The 21,520-nt window shown below is 38.9% G+C and overlaps 2 protein-coding genes across 3 annotated transcripts in view; both read left to right on the top strand.

Moving 5' to 3' along the window:
* LOC119075151 (zwei Ig domain protein zig-8-like) overlaps positions 1 to 21,520 on the top strand; it is a 183,528-nt gene that overhangs the window by 61,674 nt on the left and 100,334 nt on the right. The gene's annotated exons all lie outside the window — the stretch shown is intronic.
* Positions 5,956 to 8,349, top strand: LOC119075146. The gene is made up of 8 exons (XM_037181537.1): positions 5,956 to 6,084; positions 6,155 to 6,443; positions 6,499 to 6,808; positions 6,868 to 7,080; positions 7,174 to 7,374; positions 7,442 to 7,747; positions 7,803 to 8,028; positions 8,092 to 8,349. The coding sequence occupies exons 1-8, from the start codon at positions 6,014 to 6,016 to the stop codon at positions 8,246 to 8,248; spliced, it is 1,773 nt and encodes a 590-aa protein (XP_037037432.1). The 5' UTR covers positions 5,956 to 6,013; the 3' UTR covers positions 8,249 to 8,349.

Here is a 21,520-nt window from a genome sequence, read left to right as displayed (position 1 = left end):
CACAATCTGTACTGAGTGCGTTTATCGATTTCGGTGTCACCCGCCTTCGTGGTTGTCTTAACCTGGTTCTTTCAGGACCTTGGGCAAGCGTATCCGCATTTTTACTGTCGGATCTATTACTTCATTTGATCACGTTTACACTTCGAATCTTTTACTTCATTTGTTTTGAACTTACGGGTTTCTATTGTAAAACCTATAATGCTGTCAGTCTTACATACTTTCATGCCGTCTGTTCGGTCAAATAAAAGAATTTCGTTGAGAAGTCCTAACTGTATGGGGAATAATTTATGGAAAAATGAAAAAGAAAATGGTTGGGTGGGTGAGAGACAATCGGGACAATGCGAACTGTATTTACTTGCTGTCCAGTAAATAAATTTGCCTTGAACAATTCACAGACGGCAGTCACATCAAAAATTTTACATTCAGATCTATTACGTCATTATTTGTTCTAAGTATTGCCAATAGATTGAAATTTTATATATATTACGCACTTGTCACGAAGAAGTCGAAGCTTGCCGAGACTGATAGTGACAAGTGTGTACTCTATTTTATCACATAAGCGAAAACGAGACAACAACATAGACCTGACGTGTAATTTTTGAATTAAACTTCTAGTTAAGTAATTTTGACATCCGAACACCGCACGTATGTGATAATAAATATTATGCACAAAGCGGTCGAGGCTTGCCGAGACGGCTTGTCATACGTGCATATTCTTTTTATCGCATAAGCGAAAACGAGACAACAAGATATGCGAATGACACTTTGACAATTTACAGAAGTATAATGTTTGTTTATATATCCTAGGTGAATAATTTTTTCGGGGAATCACACCGCGTATGCGATAAAATCTTTTACTTTACTAGTGAGGTTATGTGGCCATTCCCTACCTGGGGTCTTCACTTTCCCTCGTTGGTAAAGTAAAACGCCATACTTTAACGTGAAATAATTCAGGGAGCCCACTCCTCCTTGATTCCTTAAATCTCCTTGATTTTCAAAAATCCTCCTGAAACCTCCTTAATCTCCTCAAACTCCTTATTTTTAGTTTCACTCTAGTTAAAACTTCTAACATTTTCATTCTGACTGTATATCTATATTCAAAACCGTTCCTCGCTTACTTCACCAAAAAAAGCTCATGAAACCTAAATAATTAACAAATGAGATCGATAGTTCTAAAAGGTACTTGCAAAACCCTATTGCTTCAATTGTTCTTTTCATCGCGATTGTGTTGATGCTGCTGGTAACTTAAAATCATTTATTGACAATCAATTGTTAACTTTCGTCTGGTGTGTATCGTGTTTGAGAAAAGTTTGGTTAAGTTAGCCAATGCGTATTTATTCCGCAATCATAGGAATTGGGGATTACAAACCGGTTTAAACCGAACCGGTTAACCGGGCGATTTTGGGCGTTAAAAAACCGCGGTTTTTTATCAAGAAAACCGCGGTTTTCGGGTTTTCAATGAAGCGTTAGAAATCTCTAGTTTTTGGGAGAATTTAAGCATTTATTTTGTGTATTGGTATCATTTCAGCAACGTTTTGAGCTAATTGCAGATAATTTCGCCAGCCATCAGTCTATGTAAAAGAAAATTGTTATTCCTACCAATAGCTTTCGTAAACATGAAAATGTTAACTTAAAATGTGAATAGTATTATAAGATAAATTATCTTAGTTCGTTCTAACGACAAATTTCCGTTTTCCGTGCTCAGACTCAAAATTTTGTGAAATAGAACTAACTAAAATACGTTAAAATAAGGGGCCTGATAGGTCTGATTATAAGGGGACAACGTGATCAACTCAGAGGAACAGGTTACGTCGCCTCTGAGTTGATGACGTTTTCCTTTCAGGTCGGTATATTTGGTAAAGGTCTGGCAATTCACATGTCATTGTGGAGTATTTGGAGATCATTTTAAAAAAATCAAAAATTTTCTTAAAGTAAGCCCGAGAAGACATTTTGAAGATGCTTTAACATTGACTTTTCACCGAGTTGCATCCATTGTGCGTAATAAGGGGTAATAACAGGCGACTATTTTCCGCATTACGATTTTCAATTACATTTTTTTAAAAGAAGAAAGCAAAAAAGCCCAAAAAATAGTCTTTTCATTTTGTTAATTACGAAAAGCGAATGCAATAAATAAAAGAGCACCTTCTAAACGCTAAAAAGTAGTGGAATTAGACTTTTTTAAGAATTTGCTTTAGATTTTGCTGTTCCGAAAAACCGCGGTTAACCGGCTAACCGCGGTTTTTTGACATAAAAAACCGAAACCGCGGTTTTTCAAAACGGGTTCGGTTTGCAATCCCTATAGGAATGCTGATCCTGAGCGAGGATTTAGCGTAAATAAATTTGTGTTTCCCGAAATTTCAAGGAGCAGCTCTTAGAAGAAACGATTGCGGCTATTCGGATAGAGTTAGGATGCTTTGTATTTCTACAATAAAGTGGAAGATTTTCCAATTATTCGAAAATTGTTAGACCTCCTGCTCGTCGGCCCGTAAAAGATATTTTTTTACATTTAGATGTAGAAAAAGAGCGAAAGGCGTTATTAGCAAAATCGAAACAAAACGAGTCAGACAAAAACGAAAAGCATAAGAAAGAGGCCAACATTCAAAGCATCGAAGCTGAAATAGCTGAGGAGACTTTAAAGTTAAAAGTCGTCGCCGAAAAGTTAATTGATGATGGTAATAACACTTCGTCAGCTGTAGTTCTTCTTCTTCTTCTTTTTCAGCCTGTTTCTATCCACTGCTGGATGTAGGCCTCTCCAACTTCTTTCCATTTCGTACGATCCATTGCCATTTGCTGCCAGTTTGTACCTGCAATATTCTTAATTCCGTTTGTCCATCTCTCTGGTGGTCTACCTATAGCTCGTCTTTTATATGGTCGCCAGTTCATGATCTTTTTGGTCCAACGTTCGTCTGTCCTTCTTGCAATATGTCCCGCCCAGCTCCATTTCAGAGATGCTATTCTTTCCATGACATCAACGACCCTGGTTTGTTGTCGAATCCATTGATTCGTCATTCTGTCTCTGAGTGTTATTCCAAGCATACTCCGTTCCATGGCTCTTTGTGTCACTCTCAATTTATCTTCGGATGCTTTTGTTAAAGTTAACGTTTCCGCTCCATAAGTGAGCACTGGAAGGACACAAGTGTCGAAAACTTTGCGTTTTAGACTATTATTCATTTTGCTTTTGAAAATTAGTCTGAGTTTTCCGAACGCTGCCCATGCAAGACCAATCCTACGTCTTATTTCTGCAGTTTGGTTGTCCAGACCTAACTTCAGTTTATGTCCTAGATATACATAGCTGTCGACTCGTTCAATGACAGTGTCACCAATTTTGATTTCTCTATCGTCCCCGATGTTGGTCATGACTTTTGTTTTCGATAAGTTCATCTTGAGGCCAACTTTGCTCGCCTCTTCACTTAACTGTTGTAGCATAAGCTGAGCCTGACCTAGATTCGCTGCTATCGGTACAATGTCATCAGCGAGGCGGAGATTGCTCAGGTACTCTCCATTTATCTTTATTCCCATTTTACTCCAGTTTAACTTCCTAAAAACACTCTGCAGAATCGCCGTGAATAATTTCGGTGAAATGGTGTCACCCTGCCTTACACCTCGGCCAATTCTGAATTTCTCCGTGCTCTTATGAAGTTTTATACATGAAGTAGCATTTTTGTACACATATCGAATTGTGTTGGAGTACCTTGAGTCTACTCTACATTCGTCTAATGCGTCCAATATCGACCATGTTTCCACTGAATCGAAAGCTTTTTCGAAGTCTATGAATAGCAAGACTATGTCGATGTTGTATTCACGACACTTCTCAATAAGCGTTCTCATCACCTGCAAATGGTCGTTTGTGCTGAAACCAGATCTGAAAGCAGCTTGTTCAACGGGTTGGTAGAAGTCGAACTTGTTAGTGTTCCTCTTCGTAATGATTTTCATAAACAACTTGTAGAGTGTTGACAATAGGCTTATGGGCCGGTAATTTTCCAGCTTTGTTATGTCTCCTTTTTTATGCAGCAATGTAATTACCGCATTTTCCCAGGCTTCTGGTACTTCTTCCCATTGGAGACATTGATTAAACAAAGCCGTGATTGCCTTTAACAAGGAGTCTCCACCCAGTTTAATGGCTTCCACTGGAACACCATCTTCTCCGGGAGACTTTTTGTTTTTCATCTCGGCTACTGCAGCTTTGACTTCATCCACAGTTATGTCGGGCATATCCTCCGATCCCACGTTTCTTATTATTGGTCTATCTTCGGTTTCTTCCGTTGGGCTCTGTCTTACTGAAGAAAACAAATTCTCATAAAATTCTGTTGCAATGTTTAATATCGCATTTCGATCCGTTTGGATCGTTCCTGTTTTGTCTCGTAATTTGAAGATTTCTTTTTTGGCGTTTGTCATTTTTCTCCGTAGGACTTTCATATTGCAGTTAGCTTCAATTATGTTTTGAGCCAATTGGACATTATATTTTCTTTCATCTGATCTCCTTGCTTTGTTGATACTTTTAGACAGGTTCCGGTATTCCACCGAATCTCGTCCTCCGTTTTTTACCAACTCTGCTCTGCTTGCGATCAGGTCTAATGTTTCTCTGCTGAGTTTTGATTCTTTCCCTTGGACGGATTTGCATTTGGATTTCATGAAACCCATTATTGTATCGACGATTTTGGTATTCAATTCGTCCAATGTTTCACATTGATTGTTGACGTTATCTAATTCGGCAGTCATTTTCGTAGCAAATTCTTCATTTTGTGTGTAAAGCCGTTGTACGTCAATCCTTTCACTTTTCTGAACTAGTTGTGATCTTTGAAATCTGGTATTTAACGTGACTCTTGCACGAACCATTCGGTGATCACTACCGGTTGAAAAATTGTTTAGGACCGTAACGTTCTTAACGGTTGACTTACAGCCAGTTATGATGTAATCGATCTCATTTTTCGTTACACCATCTGCACTAGCCCAAGTCCATTTCCGTTGAGGCTTTCCTGCAAAAAATGAATTCATTGCGTACAAATTGTGTTGCTGTAAGAAGTTGAGTAAAGTATTTCCACGCTCATTTCTTTGGTCGTTGCTAAAACTACCAACAGAAACTTCGGAGTCTTCTTCTCGTTTTCCCAGCTTCGCATTGAAATCACCGATTAGATATTGGTAATGTGAAGGGTTTTCGTCCAGAGCTTTCTCGACATCTTCATTGAATCTTTCTACTTCTTCGTCATCATGAGTGGTCAGGCTTACGTATATCACTCGATCGGATATGCTTTTCGTGTGGTTAGCGAACGTAAATTAAATAAATCATCAGTGGCCAAGGCACAGATGATTTTAAATGCAGGCATTACAAGTAGTAAGAAGATGAAATCAAAAAAATCAAAAAGAAAAGACAAAAAAGTAAGAAACTAGGCTAATTTTTTTAAAAATCTAACTGCGTGAACATAGGGGTACGTTGGGTATCTTATCTAGAGTAAACATTTTTTGGAAAAATCTTCGATAAAATATTTGTGAAAAATTCGGAAAATATTTTCCAAAGAATATTCTTTGAGAAACACCAAAAAATCTACTTCATATATCCTTAACATGACTTTGGAAAGTCAAAAAAATTTCGAATTCATCAAATTAAATCAAAAATCTCATATTTTAAAACTCCTGAAATGCTCCTTAAATTATCGAAATATCCTCCTTTATTCCTTAAAAAGGAGGCCGAATTTTGAGTGGGCTCCCTGAATAATTTGATTCTATTACTTCATTGGTTTTGCGTATGTTTTGCTATCGAAGATCGCATGAGTCAGATCTTGGCATCCATTCCTGAAATCGTTTCGATAAAAAAAAATGTTAGCAGACATGACCTAAGGTCTATACGGTTACAATACTTTGTGAAGCAGCTCTTTTAATAAATTTCAACAAGAAGAGTATATTGCGGATTGTGTTACTGAATTATCGCATGTTTTTTAGTGGGTCAGAAGTCATTTCACAATTACACAGCTTGTCCTTCATTTATAAATTGAGTTGCGTACAGTTCGGACTAAGAATGCGATTAATCGAGTTTGTATTTTGTTTCGTGTTTGCGTCAACCTTATCAACAGAAGTGTTGCTATCAGAGTGAGTAGATTTATTCGTTATTCGAATGACTCATAATCCAGGGCGATTTGTTCTCTGTGCTTGTCGGTAGACGTTGTGGTATACGTGTACACAGTGATCAACAAAGTGTCGACAATGGACACGCAACGGCTACGATGGGTGATGAAGAGCACTGGCCGTGGGTTGCAGCTATTTACCGAACAGACAGCGATGGCTTAACGTTCAAGTGTGCTGGCACTTTAATCAATTCGAGTCTGGTTTTAACATCGGCTCGGTGCATGTTCGACACTGACGCACAGATCGCTCCACGTACAATTGAAGTGCATTTAGGGCAAATGAATTTGGGGATGACTGAATTGGATAAAAGTCAAAAATTTGCGGTGACTGTTTGTGGGTAGTCTGAAGCGGATTTTGATACTAAAATCAGGCATTTAGGTTGACGAAATTATCGTTCATCCTGGCTTCGCTGCATCAAACTATGCGAATAATCTGGCGATTGTTCGTCTGTCAGCCGAGGCAAATTTAACCAATTTTGTGCAGCCGGTTTGTCTGCGGAATTCTACAGAAACAGCTAAGATAAAGGCAGAGCTGGGAACTGTAGTCGGTTGGGGTATTATCCAAGTAACTACCGACACTATTCCAGACACTGTACAAGACGCTGCGATGACAATTGTTGCAAATGCAAATTGTTTAAACGGCGGATCAGGCCTACCAGACGGAACCTTTTGCGCGGTTAATCGATTCGGTACAATCGGTTCTGTCTATTGGACATTCACGAACATTCGTCTCACAAATTCCTTTCAGGCATGAGATCGGATAGTGCTAGCAGCGGCGCGTCGATGATATTCAAAGATAACGATGTTTACAGACTGCTGGGAATTATGTCAGAAAATGTTCGGACAGAGGGTCATACCAATGAATACGCCATACTTACTGACGTTGTGAAATTTATCTCTTGGATACAAGAAACGGAGTCTGCTGGTAACGGTCCCACGACACCGGAACCACAACATCCAGGTTAGAAGCTCGTACCCATATGTTTACGTCATCGCCTTCCATCCTACTCTGTATTCCTTTGTATTGAGCAGAATCTGTAACATTTTTTGCCAGTTTGCAGACCCAACGAAGAGTTCGTGTACGATCCGTATCGATGCGATGAAACGTGCGAAGAATACGGCAATCCGATCTGTGTCGAATACACACCGGAAGCCAAGTGCTTTTGTAAAAAAGGTTTCATTCGACTAAAAACCGTCGGCATATGCGTGACTGCAGACAATCGAGCGTGTCGTGCAAAAATGCCACCAACCGAAGGTTCTTTCTTTAAAATTTTACTGGGAACGACGACGCCGGAGATGAACACTTTTTCCAATAATTTCAGAAATCTGCGCCCGTAAACAGAATGAACGGCTAAGTGAATGGTTGTATGATGAGCCTTGTGCAAACACATGCGAAAATTACAACGTTCCCTGTAATGTCTCCGTTCCCGATGGTATGTTCTGGGGGCCGCATTGTATCTGTGAGGAAGGCTTTTCCAGATTGCCGAACCGAAAATGCGTGGCTGTCGACGATCCGAAATGTAAAGAGTTTTGGAATCCTACTCCATCCACTACAACACCTTCTCCACCTACATCAACTACTGTTCCGACACTGACTCCATGCAAAGATTTCTGTGGGAATTCAATTGGTACGGTTAAACTTTCCACCTTCTCAGCCTCAGTCATTGAGAATTTTGGTTTTAGGATCGAGACCTGTCTGCTCGCAATTCGATCTAGGAATGCAATATTCATCCGCGGGTACGATTAATGGGAAATTTTGCACCCAAATGCTTGAGGTTGCTGATCCTCATACGTGGCACGACAACTACATTTGTTTCAACAAGGAATACGGTGTACGCTGGTCATCAGCTGGCCAAATCGCAGGAATGACATGTACCCAAATAGTGGAAGTGGCTGATCCACATACATGGTGCTAGTATGAATCGATTAGTTTAACCTTCTAATCCCCAACGCTTTCTTATGGTACCGCTAGGCATGACAATTTCCTTTGCGTTCCATACGGATCACCATTTCGATTCCAATGGTCGTCACATCATTCCATCTCCGGTTTATGTTGTGTACAAATACACGAGTCTGTTGAACCCTTAGGGCATACATGGGACGACAACTATCTTTGCGTAAGTGAATAAATTCTAACAAATGAATAAATCAACCACTGACCACGCCATGGATGGTGTCTGTAATGTAGACTCTGTATCAAATGATAGAAATAAAATATCCCGTGAACTGAACTGAGTGTTGAATGAATTGAAATTGGGTTTTTGTCGTCAACTTGGAGTTTCAAGTTGAAATTTCCTATTTGTCCCATCTGCTGAAACTTTGGAAGCACTTTCTGTCAAAAATGTTGTGCCCAACTCAGGAAAAAAAGTTGCAAATTGCCTTTTCTCGGGTGACGTTGAACACATAACTAATTCTTCTGTGTGTGGCGTAATTAACACCACGAAACGAAAACATAAATTTGTTCCCCACAGGAAAGCAAATAGACGTTTTCTCCCCCGAACTGTCATCAGACAAAACATCAATAAAACGTCATTTTCTCGTGGATTTTTTGAGTTTAAAAAATACGTCATTATTTACTTACATGACATTTGTTTGCCGATGGAAGAAAATGAAAAAGTTTTGCTGCCACTAAACAAGAGTGGAGTATAATTGTCAACCAAGCGTCAACAAAACGTCGTTTAACGTCATCAAAAGGAGAAAAAAAAACGAGAAAAAAAACGCATGCAAAAAATTGGTCTTTTTCTCCACTCGGTTGTCTTTACCTGGTGGAAAAGGTTGGAAAGTTCATATTCTCGGGTGTTACAAGAGTGTTGTAACTGGTTGTAACAACACCCTCGAAATGCAATTTCCAACTTTTTCGCATCGTTGAACTATTGAATTCGCTGATGATGAAATTATGGCTGTGTTGTCTGCGTATTACAGTTATATGGGATAACCACGTCAGGAGTATGAAAAGAAAGATTGACTTTTCAAAGTTTCAATGAAAATCGTTTCAGTTTATACTTACTTACTTAGCAGCCTTTGCCAACCCAAGCGGGTTTTGGCTGACTTTACTAACTTCCTCCACTCGTTCCTGTCCTCGGCCAGACTTCTCCAATCCGAAACCCCCAATGATCTAGTATCTTCGACCCATCTCTTCCGTGGTCGCCCTCTCGGTCTACGTCCTTCAAATTTCCTGTCGAGGGCTTTCTTGGCAGTTCGGTCATCATTCATCCTAACCACTGCCACATGCCCCGCCCATCGGAGCCTCGCTGATTTTACTGCAGCTGTGATTCTTCCCAAAAATTTCGGACAATTCCATATTCGTTCGTCTTCTCCAACCATCTGCTTCATGTACTGGTCCACATATCGATCTTAAGATTCTTCTTTCAAAGCAGTTCAGCATCTGCTCTTGTTTGGATGTCATGGACCACGTCTCACAACCATACATGACGATGGGTCGAACTACAGTTTTATAGAGTCGGAGTTTTGTTGCACGGGATACAAGTGAGCTTTTGGACAGGTGTTTCAGTGCATAGAAGCTTCTGCTTCCTTGCGTAATTCTCATTTTGATCTCCTCTATATCACTGGTTACGTTTAATGTCGAACCTAAATACTTGAATACTTTCTATGAAAGGTTCCTTGACTGCTAGTGACCCTCTTCCTATCAGGTCAGCATCGTCAGCGAAAGCCGTTAGCTGATTACTCGTATAGAAGATGGTGCCAGTCCAGTTCATTGACATGGCTCTCACAACTTTCTCTAACGCCAAGTTAAACAAAATAGTTGAGAGCTTGTCACCTTGCCTAAGTCCTGTTTCAATAGAGAAGGCATCGGAAAGCGTGTTGTCGACCAGGATCTTGCAGCTCGTATCGGTAAGCGTCGCTTTGGTTAAGTTGATGAGTTTGGTTGGGATGCCAAATTCATTCATAATATCGAACAAAGCTTGTCTATCTATGGAATCGTATGCTTGTTTGAAGTCTATGAACAATTGGTGAATATTAATGTTGAACTTCCATGCTTTTTCCATTATTTGCCTCAAAGTGAAAATCTGATCCGTGGTAAATCTACCGCGTCTGGAGCCGCACTGGTAGTCACCTATTATTTCCTCCGCATATATTGACAACCGCTGGTACAATATTTCTGCCAGGATTTTATATGATACGTTCAGCAGACATATTCCTCTATAATTTCCACATTCCAATTTGCTTCCTTTCTTATGAATCGGTATTAACAGACCAATTTGCCATGCATCAGGAAGCTTTTCTTCTTTCCACACCTTTTCTGTTATCTGGTGTATTCGATGCCACAGTTCCGGTCCTGCTGCTTGGATCAGTTCAGCCGGTATGTTATCCTCACCAGGTGATTTCTGTGTTTTCAGTCTGTTAACTGCTTCAATTACCTCCTCATAAGTTGGTGCTTCAATGGGTGGCTCCGCACGCTGATACGCGTTTTGCCTAGCTCGTGGTATTGGTGGTTTGTTCAGCAAATTCTGGAAGTAATCTTTCCACCTCCGTATTATACCATCTGTATCACCAAGTAATTGTCCATGATTGTCCTTAATTTTCTTCGTTCGTGTTTGAAAGCCTTTACGATGTACTTCGATAATTCGGTAGAATTCTCTCACATTTCCGTTACGATTCAGCGATTCCAGAAATTGAATTTCACGATTCAGTTTATGCCTATGATTAACCTTTCACGGACCAGGGCCTTTTATTGGGAATGTTATTTACTGAAATTGATGAACATTGCCGAAATTTACGGAAAATCGTTTTTGGTAAATTTTTGTAAATTTAGCAAATATTTGGTACATTTCTGTCATTCTAAGCAAATTCATTAAAAAACATAGCTAACGCCGACCCGTACGAAACACCTATTCGTATCAAAAGCCTTTAATGTGAAACTCTTCATTTCTCTTACTTCATTTTCTTCTCTGCTGAAAAACTATTCTCCCTTTAAAATCACTTACATTATCCACTCTTTGCCTTGTTATCATATACAACTAAATTGCCGGAGGCAATATAGACAGCCCCGTACGAAGACAAATTTCATAAATTCCTATTTAAACAGCTATATACAGCTATATTTAACTATATTTCACTATAAATAAACATTTCACAGATAAATATATGCTATTATATAGCTCTATATGCCTGTATATAGCTCAATATAGCTGTATATAGGTATATATAGATGTCCGTATATGTAATCCCTGAAACCACACACACTTAACACATTATTTCCATGTTAACAGAAACACTCTAAGTACCATTTTTCCCAAGATATATCACTTTTATTAAAATCCAATATGGCCACCGGCAGCCATTTTGTTAGGAAACCGAAAATAGTACCGACGCTTTACATTCGTTAATACCTTTCAAACAAAAAACAAATCATGAAATTCGGTCAAAATTTACTCGAGATATTGTCAAAATACACCACGTTCACTGTACTTCCGAGTAGCCAGATAAGAGCTCACTCCAAGAGACCTAGCTCACGCTCCGGAGAACATAATTTCATAAAAAATTTTTTCCCTGATTGGTACGGTCAATACCTATCTAATAAAGCTAAAACAGACGAAATATGTTCAAATGTGGCCGACCTACAAGCAAAAACTGCTTTCCGCCCTGTGCCTGTTCCACACCAAGGGCACTAACTCACGAGTCGGTCATCCGATTTCCATAAACTTTTTTTTTGTCGATCGGTATTGTAAATACCTTTTATTTGACGTATCACTTACAAGTTTAACGTTTAAATGTCCGGAGATATCTTCGAAAAACCGTAAAGCACTTATTGGGCCACAGCTCGGGAGGGGTCAATCCAAAATCACTCATCTTCGAACTTAGCCTGTCTTTTGACATTACCAAACGGGAAAAAAAAGAATTTTCAAAATCGGATGCGTTTTACTCAAGTTATCGTGCAGACAGACGGACAGACGGACAGACGGACAGACGGACAGACGGACATTTTTTTTTCGCGGATTTGGCATCTCTAGACAACCACAATAGGTTTCCCCTTACTCAGGGAGTCCAATTCGACGTGTTACAAACGTATGCGTAAACCCATAAGACCCCAGTACTTCGTACGGGTCTAAAAATCCCACTGTCATGAGGCGGCAACTTCATAACCTCATAACAACTTCAGGGAATGAACGACTAAGGCTCGGAACAAGGCAGGTCGACCTGAAACCGACCTGAAAATACCTGAACCTGTTTTGACCTGAACCTGACTTCATTAATTTTGACCTGACCTGAATTGACCCGAAACCTGATTAGAGTAATCAGGTCTCACCTGACCTGAAACCTAACAGGTTTCAGGTCAGCTCTTGATGGAATCAGATTCAGGTCAGATCAGATCAACTTCCTAAAATTACCCGACCTGAACTGAAATTTCAGATCAGATTAGTTTTTGACCGCGGTCGACCTATTCTAAGAACGACAGTATGTGACTAAAGCGGTGGCAGCAAAGCGCATCTTCAAACAAATGAAGTAAAATATTTGAAAAATTTAATCTATTGAAAATACTCAGATAAATCGAAGATCCGATGGTAAAACTGATAATATGCTTGTCGTATATGAAAGGTATACTACAATAAGTAAAAATTGTCTCCAAAATAAATCAACAGTTCAACATTTCTGCTCACACATTTTCCTCTCCAAACTTTACCATAAATTTCATAACAACGAAAAAATCAAAATAATCTTTAAATAAAACCAACCCATAACCATACCCATAATAATACAAATTTTATTTAAGTTCTAAGTCCCCTCGAACAACACACATCCAGTCAAACACATTTCATTTTAACTGAGTACAAAGGCAAAGCTGTAAAACTCGTAAGAGCATTTTGTTTCACCTTCCTATATATCTCTAGATGATAGAATCCGAAGAGAAGTTAGGTATTACACTTTCGCACAGACACACAATATACATACATTTCGTTGTCTGGCTGATACGTTTTCATCAAATGGATTTTCCTTCGTGCATTTTCCTATTGCTCGCAGCGAAATGAATATGTTTTATTCATATGTCATAAATTCTTACCCACCTAAAACAATTTCTACCGAAGCGAATTACATATGTATGAGAAACAAGAGACCTTTTTCCACGTTTTTTTTTCTATTTTTTTTTCTTCTTCTTCCACACATTTAATTTTCCTTTTGCGAAAACTTATGTAGATACGTACTAGTCCAGATCGTTGTGTCAGAAAATCTGGCTTCGCTCGCCTTGAGTTTTTGGAAATTTTTCTATATGCCATGTGATTGGGCATGAAAGACTAACGTTTTTGTGGAAAATGAATCGCTTTTCCGGCCGGCCGGATCTCCTGAACGAGGCAATATTTTTCGAAAATTCTTTTTTTTTTCCTTTAAAGCAACGCACTTCAAGCAAAAGTGGTACTCTAAATAGTAACTTGACAGTGCTCCATACACCGTAAAAAGAGTGGGAATAAAACTTCATATAAAATAGTACTCTATTTGGCAGCTGTCATTAATAGAACTTTTGCTTGAAGTGCGTTGTTCAAAGCCTAATCAACATTTCGTGGAACAACTTTTGTTCGATCGAACCAAAATGACGTCAACATAGGGATTTTTCAAGAAAGTTACCCGGAAAACCCCTAAACTTTGGGTGTCCTCTCACCTTTAATTCTGAAGCTGAAGTCAGTGCCTTTCGAATGCTGCCATGGACCATTCAGTAATGTTGTGGTGTGAGGAACTGACCTTCAATTACCTCAAGAAAGGCATAAATCCAGTAAACAACGAAAGAACTTTGCAAAATCTTCAGGTTTTGGAGTTGGCAAGACGATGGAACGTCAGACTAGTTATCATAAAAGGATTTTCGGCACTGAAACATCCAATTAGATCCATTTTTGTGCAATAATAGAGATCATAATGGCGTGTAATCTAGTTTTGCTGTTGGTGGGCATCCGCAGCATCCACAGCCATTTTATCGACTAGGATTCAATTCTAAAATTGTATAAAACCTGATCAAAAAGTATTAATCTCCCGGTCACTATTAAACCGAAGGTAAGCGCAGAATAATATAGGAAATATGACTTCTAGGAACCGTGGGAATCCGTGGCCTATCAATATAATATCCAGACAACAGAGTAAAGTTCGGGCAGCATTCGAAAGGCACAGACTTCAGATTTCTAAAGAGCACTCACTCGATCAAATCTGTTACGAATTGGAGGTGTGAGGACGCCTCAAAGTTTAGAGTGTTTCCGGGTCACTTTTTTGAAAAGTCTCTATGACGATGCCATTTTGTTTTTCTAAAAAAAAAAAGTTGTTCCACGAAACGTTGGTACTTGATTAGGCTCGTGATATTAAGAAAAAATTTCAAAAACTCAAGGCGAGCGAGTTGACTCAAGGGGCCGGACTATACGTACGTACGATGCTCGTGAACGAAGAAGTAGAAGTAAAAAAAAAACCAACAAAACAAAAGAGTTTTCTTTTATTCGTTCTACGATAATCGCATGCGGAGGGATGTCTTTAACGGACTTATATCTTGAAGCTGTAAAAATGACATATAGCGTCACATTATAGCTACGATATATGTAAGTTCTGGGAGGACAGGAGGTAATGTAATGGATTTAGGTGTAGGAGATAGATGTTTACGTACGCCATGTACGCCAGTACGCCAGTACGAAATCGTGTGCATATAAATGCTGTGGGATGGGTTCAAGGAAAATTGTCGGTTGTTTTATAGTGTATACGATTGTGTTATGCAATAGAAATATAATGAGATTTACCATAAAAGAAATATTGTTATGGTGTGGTAATGAGTTATGTTTGAGGTTTTATTGTTTGTTCTGTGTTGGGATTTGGGAATTTCTCATTGTTTTATTTTGTGTGATGAAATGAATGTTTTTCGCATTTTTTTTAGCCGAACCCTTTCTTCTATTCAGACATTTTTGTGTGTATAATGTACCATTCCCGTACACAATATGCCATCATATACTTTAACCAGCGAGATCTTTTGCCTAGCAAAATATTTTATTTTCATTTGATGATGAATGGTTTTTCACTTCCTCTCACCTTTCTTTTCCACTCGGCTGAGCCCGAAAAAAGACGTGGCACATTTTATATTACAATAAATCCACGATTTTGGCGTTCCCATTGAATTCAATGTTCGTCTTTTTATTAGCGACCCAGGATAATGACTGGAAAACATTCAGCCATTGTGGCTGCACAATAAATAATTTTGGTAAACGAAGTTTTACAAGTATTTGGTGCATTACATGAAAGAGGAGCGAATGAGACGAAAAGGAACTCCAATTGTACACATTGTACACAGGTCCGTGATTCGCCTGAAGATATCTGTCCATTGTTTTGATTGCTGAATGAGGTGTACTCAGCGAATTGTTATAGTCAAGCAAACGTCGGGACGGTTTCCTCGAAGCAACCGGTTTTGTTGTTCTGCAGTTTTATTTTATTGAAAAGGATACGCCACTTTGTTTCAAAGCACCATTGCTGAGTACCAAGAACATTTTGCACGATCTCCATCGCGGAGTATTTGATAGTTGTTATTGTTAAATAAGACTTGGAACAGGTCAGGTATCCATCGATCTGAAACTAAAAGTCGTCCTGAAAATTTCTGCGTCTGAACTAAACTGACCTGAATTTACCTGAAATCTGAAATTTAAAAAAAAATCAGGTAAAGCCGGTCAGATTTCAAATATGCAAGAAAATGTCCCAGGTAGCCCATGGAGGGATTCTTTTGAAAAACGACCTGCCGAAATCGGACGCATTTTAAAGTAGACTTTTTGCGAGTGGTGATCAAAAACCGAAAACATGCACTTGTCATCTGGAAATTTCTCCGGCTACATGAGAGTTACATGGGCGTGCGGGGTGTCATTGGAAAGGTAATTGAATGTACTTTCGCGGCAAATGATCGACAATGAGGGGTAGAACGCAACCCTGACGAGGTACGAGCAGTTGAAAGTATGGGTAAAAGTTTGATTATTTAGGCGAACTTGAGACGGTTCCTGTGCATCCGAATAGCAACAAAAACATTTAAAAAAAAAAACAGTTTCCCCTAATTGGTACTGGTCTTAGCTTTCGAATGACACCACGTATGCTTGGGTACTGGTATGATGACCGCAAGCTTGACGTGCAAATACAGCACTCATCTATTCAATCGTGATTTTCATACATTCGCTAGCCCCATACAAAAATCGAAGAATTTTTAAAAAAAATATTTTTGGCCTCTAGGGACCAATACCTATCTAGGCACGTTTATAAAAAAGTCAACTTTAAAATGCGTCCGATTTCGGCAGGTCGGGTCGGGTAAACATTTGTTCAGTTCAGGCTCAGTTCTAATCAGATTCAGGTAATCTGAGCTTCAGGTAATCTGGGGTTCAGGTCGACCTGACCTGTTCCGGAACCTATAACTTGATAAACGCGAGAAAAGACTGGAATTAATTTCAACTGATCAAATTGCTCGAAGCTGGTGGTTGTTCCAACAATGGTTAGAGCCCCGATTGAAGAATTTTTTTTAGAAAGAGACGTCGCTTCAAAGTCTTGTCTGTATGGAAATTAAAATTGAAAAGAGCTCAGTTCCTGTTACAGTATACAGATTTGAGATTCTTTGATGAGCGGGCTTCTCGGCTAGACTAAGTTCATCGAGATCCTTAGATCAGGTTAGAGTTTTCAACACCGACACACTGCTCCTAATATTCAATTTTCTCTGTGCATCCAAAAATTGTTTTGTTTTGAAAATTACTTCTTAAAATTAACCAAAATTATTTTCTTTATTTTCAGGTATGTATACGTTGTATGCGACATAATCGCTTATGAAGAACTTATAACTTTTATGGTAAGCGATTTTTTACCATTCAGAAACGGCTAATGATCTGTCTGCCGTGGTAAGCCAAAATACCGTCTCGCATTTGTATCTGTGCTTTTACAGAGCTTTCGATTGCTCTGACCTTTTTTTGCATTCCACTGAAATATTCCATCATTTCAACATTCGGAGCTTCGGAGCTTTCGAAAGTCCTCCAAAGTACACACACGATACGGTGTATTGGCTTGACACGACAATTATTATGAAAAACAACGACAAAAATAAGCGATGAACTTTGACATCCAATAAAATACAAAGGCTGCCAAGGCGTACGACAAAATAAACTAATGAAGTAAAAGCTTTTGTGGTAAACATTAGGAAACTTTTTAGTAAATCATTCAATTCACATATACCGATTGAAACGAAACAAAAATTATAAATAAAATATCTGATCGAGGCGAGTTGATGCGGAAATTATGGACAGAATGGTCCATTCTGAATGGAAGATGCGTTAGCTCTCTGGATAGCTAACAATATGCGCTAAACAAACTATTCATGTGAACGAAGGAAATAGTTTGATTGAACAAACGAAGTAACAGATTTGATGAGTCTGTGCGAATCGTATCAATTTCTAGGATTTCTAACGGAATATCTGTAAACATTCACCACCATTTTCCAACTCTGTAGTCCCCATTGAAAACCGTAAATAGTACAATCTCTCTCGTCGACATTTTGTGGCCCATTTATGAATCAAATATGACGTTTAACTCTCAGACGGCACTAATTGCAATGTGAATAAATCATCAATGAATTTATAATGAACACACAAATTCACAGACGTAGATCAAACAAACCACTTCCCGGTTTTTACTCCTAACTTATTATTTATCCCGAAAGTGGATTGCACAATTAAAAGGAGGTCAGATGGAACAGAGATGGAGCAACAACCAAAAAAAATCTTCTCTTTCACTTATTTATTCATACCAACCGAGTCCTCTTAAATTTATGATGTAAAAAGACGACAGAAAGCAAACAAAGCCAGAAATTTTCTTGCTCGTCTATTATGCTTGCAGTTTTTCTGATTTCTATTTTCGTTTATATTACTACAACAACGCCAGAAACAGAGCTTTCATAGAGTGAGAGTATTCGGTACGGTATTTCAACAACAATGTAGTTATGACAGTATACCACTACAGTCACTCAACGTTCAGCGACACATAAAAATGACATCGTCCAAGAAAAGTTATTATTACTGTGAAAGAGCACCATTATCGTGCGAATATTAAGTCAAACTCGGATCTTATTTCCCTGCAGAAATCACTGCAGCTACAGTTGACATTGACATGGAAAACGCAACAGCATATAATAAACATTAAAGTGGTCGTAAAATCCATTATGGGCGAGCAATGTACATTGTACTGGCTCTGTTAAGGTGTGACCGTTGTAATCACATCACAAAGTTTGATATAGATGTAGTGGGAAAATGAGAATTGGAAAATTTAACCGAGACGAGTCAATAAATAAAATTGCCATCAGTTGGTACGTACACCATGTATACCCAACTAAAATTACTTGGAAATGGAAAATCAAAGTTCTCGTTCCTCTCTCAGCTCCACAATTCATTTTTTTTCCTCCGTTCTTTTATTTACCATCATGAATATGTTACAGCAGTACCCTCTCTAGCAACCGAATTAGGAAAGTTAAGGTGGTAAAACTGTACAGTGTATTCTGGCAGCGATGTCATTTTTCGTGTTGAAATTATTACGTCTCCTGTTCTTGCTCCTGTTACCATTTCGGTGTTCTATTCGAAAATAAATAATTTGTGATTGTGATGTGTTTTGTTGTGTGTTGGCTCCGTTATTTCGGTGTGCAAAAATGAAATAAAGTTTAAAATTTGTCTTTTTCGTGCGACGTCGATATTGATTAAAAAAAAACGCCGCACGGCAACTCTATTACAAAGAAAGTCAGTGTCAAATTTGTCAAAATAAGGTGGTATTTTGACTGCGTCAAAACGAAGTTTGGTTGCTAGATATGGTATTGGTTTCAGCTTAGTCAGTGGTTTCGGTCCTCTATTTTTTTTCGCTTCTCTCCTTTTATTTATGATAGACACTTTGCGATGTTTATTATTCTTTATGGCTATGGGTTGTGCATATATTTAATTTTAAAATGAGCCAACGTTCGTTATTTGTGTATGGTACTGAACCAGCAACGTTTTATTACAGGATTTTCGTGCTTTTCGCATTAAATCCAAATCAATTATGGTGTTGTCTGTGTCGTTGGCTCAGTTATTGATGTATTATTCTTTACACGGTAAATTCTCCCTGTGTTGTGTGCGCGCCGAAGGGAAGTGAATGGCTTTTCCGAGTACATTAAAGATTCGTACATCTGTACATATGACATGAATGTTTGAAGTTTAATTCTATGTTTAACGTTTGTGTGAGTGTAAACGGTAATTACGTTGATCGACATTATTTCTACTGCAATTGACGCCGGAAGTGCGCCTTAGAATTTTAATTTTTTGAAGTGAGTGAACGAATCAGCCCATATCAATATCAACGCTTCGTGAGGATGTGGAATAGTTATCATGAACCGAAGCGATAGCGGAGGTTCGTGACGCTAGTCGACTCCCTAAGAAAAGAAAACAACCAACGGGAGACTAAGGAACCTATATATAGGCGAAAATTTTAACTTTTCCATACTGAACCAAATCAAAAAAAAAAAATTTTCAAACGAAAGTGCTCGTCAATACGAGTTCAACGAGCTATAGATCATTAAAAACAGTGGTCTACATCCGGAGAAAACACCACTTGAAATGAAGCATCTTCACACATTTTCAGCACATTTTCCATATTCGAGTTAATAGAAATGTTTCAAATGTGACGCATTTTTTTTGTAAAACTTTCGTTGTAAAATCTCATCGGTAAACTTCTCGTTGACATATTTTCTTGTTAAAATTTTCTTGGTAAAAATTGATTACGTTGAGGCGCAGAATGCGTCACCAAAACCGATATCAAATGTTTTGGAAGTTTAATTTTTACTACACTAGCGTGGCCTTTTCCTCTTTGAGGTTTTTGTGGGATTTATGTATCTGTGGCGGACGGTAGATTTTTGTCAATCTCCCAAGTTGCAGCCCGAACGAAGTTTTTCAGTTGTTTACACTTTACTTTTCATCTGCCATTTGGGACGCATTACGTGTCGAATCTGTAAGCTTCATCGCCACCAATATCAGTTCCATTGTAAGTGGATAAAAGGACTTGCGTCACACTTCCACAGTGCCGCCTTTTCTATATGGGCCAAATGGGCAAATACCCGTGGCGCCCGAAGTGGAGCAGAAGAAAATGGCGCCCAAGGTCCTTAAAAAAAATTTAGCTTCACTAAATTGGCGCCTATTTTCCCAATTGCCCGATGGCGCCCAAAAGCTAAAAGCGGCACTGCACTTCCACTGTAAGTGGATTTTGGGCGATTGTCGATCTCATCAAAATTAATCGTGTGTTTTCGGCTAAAAAGTTTTCATTTTGGGGGGGGGAACTCCACCAACTTATTATTTCCGTTAGAAAACAAATGATGACTCAATCCCATATGCGATGTCAAAACGTTTTACAGAGGTACAGTTCCATTCGAATCCGTTCATTGAATGAGACGTGTTCGGGCATAGTTTGATGAACTGTTTTATTGTAAACTATTCTCCGAGATAACATGCAATGCCATGAAAAAAATAGATAAAAAGTTGCCTTCCATCAACATTGCAGCTTTTCAGACGCAACGCCTCTAGCCCCTAGGCCTTCTATCATGAATAGTGGTGGCGCAGGTTTGTATACTAGAACCTTCAAAGGCCATGCTTGTAATAATGCAGATGAAGTGAGCACAAATAAAATATCTCTTTTGGGGCCGCCGAAAGCTACACCTGTTAAGAAGTAGTCAAAGGTGGCAATGACTTCGCCAGTAAGTGTTCTGAAAAAAAAAATCAAACAATTAGACTGGTCTTCCGCCGAAGGCTTCAAGCTCTCTCTAAAAATTTACTTCGGGTTTATCCGCCACACCTTGCCGTTAGTGTAGCCAACAACATATAAAAGTCCATTGGAATCGGTTTCTAGGCCACTCGGGCGAGTTGTGTTATCTGGAATATTTTGTCAAAATTCATTTTTAGTACGTCCTCCTCCCACAACAACATCCGTTTACCTTGTGTCTTAAAGTCGAAAACGATTCGACTGACGTCTGAGAACGAAAAAGTGCACGTGAATCATAAAAATACAAAAGTCAATTTCATGTTGCAAAAGTAATTATAATTACAATTTCCAAAAAAATCTTTTTTAAGCTCCGTAATCGTTTGAAGACACACATCTGTCAAATAGATTGTGTCTCCGTAGAACGTGATGCCGGCAGTTGATTGAAATCCGCTATGTATCTTCCGTGTGCCTCGCTCATTCGAGTACGTGTATAGTGATGAGTTTGATGGACCAGTGCAGTACTGGTCGGTTGTGGTTCCTCCGAAAAATTCGCCTCGCCAATTCTGTTTTGAAAGATCCATTTTGCTCGATGGAGAATTCGTTTCGACGCTGAATACAGTCCGAATTACTTTTGCTACCGGCTTATAGCCATTCCATTCAATTAGTAGGTTATCATGCAGGGAGCCAGCCATGAA

The sequence above is a fragment of the Bradysia coprophila genome, unplaced genomic scaffold (genome assembly GCF_014529535.1).
Source record: "Bradysia coprophila strain Holo2 unplaced genomic scaffold, BU_Bcop_v1 contig_193, whole genome shotgun sequence".
Classification (NCBI taxonomy): domain Eukaryota; kingdom Metazoa; phylum Arthropoda; class Insecta; order Diptera; family Sciaridae; genus Bradysia; species Bradysia coprophila.
This window is presented reverse-complemented; position numbering and strand designations above follow the sequence as displayed.

What these genes read in the sequence shown, in the direction of transcription:
- LOC119075146 (XM_037181537.1), top strand. Translation starts at nt 6,014, where the DNA reads ATGCGATTAATCGAGTTTGTATTTTGTTTCGTGTTTGCGTCAACCTTA. An exon ending in ACCGGAACCACAACATCCAG is followed by an intron (nt 7,081 to 7,173) that starts GTTAGAAGCTCG and finishes ATTTTTTGCCAG; the next exon opens with TTTGCAGACCCAACGAAGAG. An exon ending in TTTCTGTGGGAATTCAATTG is followed by an intron (nt 7,748 to 7,802) that starts GTACGGTTAAAC and finishes TTTTGGTTTTAG; the next exon opens with GATCGAGACCTGTCTGCTCG.